This window comes from Macadamia integrifolia, chromosome 4 (assembly GCF_013358625.1).
Source record: "Macadamia integrifolia cultivar HAES 741 chromosome 4, SCU_Mint_v3, whole genome shotgun sequence".
Lineage (NCBI taxonomy): Eukaryota > Viridiplantae > Streptophyta > Magnoliopsida > Proteales > Proteaceae > Macadamia > Macadamia integrifolia.
The window spans coordinates 20,215,967-20,219,637 of NC_056560.1; the positions used below are offsets into that span (position 1 = coordinate 20,215,967).

Here is a 3,671-nt window from a genome sequence, read left to right on the forward strand (position 1 = left end):
GGAGGGAGGACTGTCCACAAGTTTATTTTTCCTTTCTACTTGTCATGAGCCAGAAATAATTACTTTCCCTCTTTACAATCTCTCTGGTAGTCCATTGGATCCTTGGCCTCGAATCTCCTGTGATCAATATGGTTTTACATCATTGACATGTTTTATCTCCCATGATCGTTATGGTCTCCAATGGTGAATGATCCAGTTTACTTAGGTATTCCTTGTTTTTGCAAAATGGAAATGATTCTTGCAAGCCTAGGGTAAAGAAGCAGATGTCATGGTGAACTAATTTGAATATATATAAGAATATGAGGCTGTTCTTTCTAACTGATTTTTCTTTATGGCGATAATTCATGCTATTGGGTGTAGAATTCTGGTGCAGAACATTCAATCTATCAAAACTTTCAATGTAAATGATTAATAGCAATCAACCTTAATCAATACTTCAAGATATGTTAAATATAGTTGTTTCAACCCTCTAGTGCAAACAGGTAAAACAATGAAGACGGCATCTCCAGGATACCAACTCCAGCTTCAAATCTAGGTTTCAGAGGGTGTACTCTTATCTGGTGGACTCTACTAATCTCTAGCAGATTGAACAATTATACTTGCGAGACAGATACTGAGAAAGGTGACTAAATGTAGGACTTTCCACAAGTTTATTTTTCCTTGAGAAATAATTACTTTCCCTCTTTAAAATCTCTCTGGTAGTCCTCCCTCCTCTTCTCCCCTCACTTTAGTCACCTTTCTGGTAGAGAAGCAGATGCCATGGTGAACTAATTTGAATATATATAAGAAAATAAGGCCGTTCTTTCTAATTGATTTTTCTTTATGGCGATAATTCATGCTATTGGGTGTAGAATTCTGGTGCAGAACATTCAATCTATCAAAACTTTCAATTTAAATGATTAATAGCATTCAACCTTAATCAATACTTCAAGATATGTTATTCTTAATTAAATATAGTTGTATCAACCCTCTAGTGCAAATGGGTAAAACAATGAAGACGGCATCTCCAGGATGCCAACTCCAGCTTCAAATCTAGGTTTCGGAGGGTGTGCTTATCTGGTGGACTTTACTAATCTCTATCAGATTGAACAATTATACTTGCGAGATAGATACTGAGAAAGGTGACTAAATGTAGGACTTTTTGGCTCTACTTTTCTATGGGATAAGTTCTTTGCAGTTTTGTGTTGAAGTTCATGACTTCTAGCAATGTATGTGAGAGTGGATTGACAGTGCTTGCTGGCTGCTGTTTGCAGCTACGCAGGGACATGGAGCGACAAATACAAGGATAGGAATCAAAGGAGAGGCGATGTAACAACCAATCAGCTTCCTTCTTCCAGGGACTTTTTAGGTGACTTCTTGGTCTGGCGACCACAGGAAGGGTGGGAGAAGAACCAAGCTTTTTGGTTTGCTGTAACCCTTTGGCTGGGCTTGGTTGGAGTTGCCCTCTTTGTTCAAAGATGAAATGCATCACATTCCTGCACACTGGCTTGCGTCACTACATGCAACTGTGCTCTTTTGCATGCAAAAAAAGATTGAGCGGCTAAATTGCATGGGTACGCACTTCAACATACAAATGCATGCAAGAGCACATAGGTTTCAGCAATCAGTATAAAAGGTTTCCATTGTAAAGCTTGCAACAGTGTAAATTATAGAAAAAATCTGCCATTTCTTCATAACCTTGTATTGTATACATGTTAAAATGACTTGTACAAATGAATTTATTTATGTGGAGCATTGAGTTCAATTTTATATGTACTGAATATCATGCATCTTGTACTGTAAATCTGTAATGTAGCCTTCTCAGGTACAAATTTAAATCCTCCATTAGTGACCAAGCTCTTAGTTGTATCAGGAACCCATACTGAATCACTGATTGCAAATAAATATGATAAATGCTATAGAAAGTGGGGGCCTGCTAGAGCGAATTAAGGTTACATGGGGGTAGGTACATTTGCAGCAGTAGCTATAGGGTTTTATTTTATTCCTGAGTTTTGTCTTTCATATAAACCCTATAGATACTGCAACAAATTTTCCTACCCTCCGCTAAGCCAACTCAGGTTTTCTCTTTGATATAAACCGTAGATCGCCTTTGTTACAACATGTGGCGACTCTAGATCATTCTTCAGTGGAACCATCCATAGATTTTCATCCTTGAATGTATGGTCCAGGAAAAAACCTTAGAACGTAAAATTTTTCGTGTAAATGATATTTTACATGATTTTACCTATTTTTCAATACTCTTGGAAAATCCAATTTACAAGAAAATTTTTCTTTTTCCACCTCTTTACATGGAATGACGATCGAATAAAGAACGCAGAAAGAAAAAACAGGAATAATACTATGCCATCGGCAGCTGAACTGGGATACTAGCGGAATTGAGTTTCCCCGTTGATCTGGAAGAAGGCCCACCACTGTTGTCCCCCACAACCATGCTAAGGCAACCCTAATCTGTACTTGGTCTGATCTCAAAAGCACGCAAATGGCAAAAAAGGCTAGTTTATTTTATTAATGCCTTCTTGATCCCTTTCTCATCCGGTATAGGCTTGTGGCCTTGTGGGCTTGGCTCCCTTGTTCCTTTTGCCGGTTGTGAGAGAGAGAGAGAGAGAGAGAGAGAGAACCCAAAATGAGGGGTATGGTTAATTTTTCACCGGTTTAATTTCTAGTTCTCTATAAACATACAGATAATTAGACTAAGTTTGGGGCTTTCAAAATTCCCTAGTTCTGACCATAACCTCAGTAAGCTTACTTCTTATTGTAAGTTTCATTTCCTTCCAGAACACCTCACACCTCAAGAAAAGGAGATGAGCATGTCATAAATATGAAGAAACCAGTCAACATTCAAAACAACCTCAAGAAAAGGAGATACGCATGTCACAAATACACAAATATGACAGTCAAAACAGGTTGTCCAAGAACTGCAGTTTTATGTGATAAAGCTCAACCTTAGGCGCAAGTCATTTCCCCATGTCATCGAAAAAAAAAAAAAACCGTCCAACATCTAGTACAAACTCAAAAGGATACAGGGTACCAATGAAATTGTACCCAAGGAGCAAAATTCATCAAGTCACCTGGCAACACAAGTCAATTTCTGAGGAATGGTGATCCACAAGGGGAAACGAGGCCCAGACTCTGCATTACTCTCATTCTTCGTTCACCCAAATGCTGAGATTTTCCTGATGTGCTCAATACCTAATTACATTTCAATTTAAGATCAATATGTTCGAGAAAGCACACTGGAGGATACCTGTAGGAAACAGACAATTTATAAACCCAAAAAAAAGGATCAACAAAAGCAACAACAAAAAGATGTGGGGCTTACAGAGTTTGGGCTGTCTGCTCTCAGTTTCTTCTGACCTTGAACTTGCTTTTGAGTGTCAATTTCTGAAGCTCCCTCCCCTGCTTTTTTTGAAATGAGTTCACTGTTCACTGGGTTCTGAGGCCTGCTGCTACCTTGTTGTCTTCTTGAAGAACCCCTTGCCTGATAGCAAGTCCATATAATTCAGTTTCCATAAGCAATATGGTGTATTATGTGACTAGCTTAAAAAAATGCAGAAGAATGAAATAAGAGTAAACTTAAAGAAGCCTCATCCTTAGGACTTCCTGCCAACACCAGGAACTCCAAAGGGGAAGCACATTGAGAACAACACAAGTGTTTTTTTTTTTTGGGGGGG

At 38.5% G+C, this 3,671-nt stretch overlaps 2 protein-coding genes across 9 annotated transcripts in view; one reads left to right on the forward strand and one right to left on the reverse strand.

The window, feature by feature from the left end:
- The window catches only part of LOC122075408, a 4,431-nt gene extending 2,682 nt beyond the window's left edge, over window positions 1-1,749 (forward strand). Inside the window, exons 4-5 of one of the 3 annotated variants that reach the window (XR_006139245.1) lie at window positions 474-622; window positions 1,254-1,389. Coding sequence is in view for 1 of the 3 variants with exons in the window: in XM_042640428.1 (XP_042496362.1) it covers window positions 1,254-1,461 (208 nt within the window). In the remaining 2 variants the exon portion in view is untranslated. Of the gene's footprint in view, window positions 1-473; window positions 623-1,253 lie in introns of all 3 variants that reach the window. The other 2 variants (XR_006139246.1, XM_042640428.1) reach the window with 2 other exon arrangements.
- Window positions 1,750-2,788: 1,039 nt separating this feature from the next.
- Window positions 2,789-3,671, reverse strand: part of LOC122075175 (DNA (cytosine-5)-methyltransferase 3B-like) — a 7,997-nt gene continuing 7,114 nt past the window's right edge. For 5 of the 6 annotated variants that reach the window (XM_042640117.1, XM_042640118.1, XM_042640116.1 and 2 more), the window contains 2 exons: window positions 3,320-3,478; window positions 2,789-3,189 (listed from right to left, as the gene is read on the reverse strand). In XM_042640117.1, the coding sequence (XP_042496051.1) occupies window positions 3,082-3,189; window positions 3,320-3,478 (267 nt within the window). In that variant the 3' untranslated portion in view covers window positions 2,789-3,081. Of the gene's footprint in view, window positions 3,245-3,319; window positions 3,479-3,671 lie in introns of all 6 variants that reach the window. The other variant, XM_042640115.1, reaches the window with a different exon arrangement.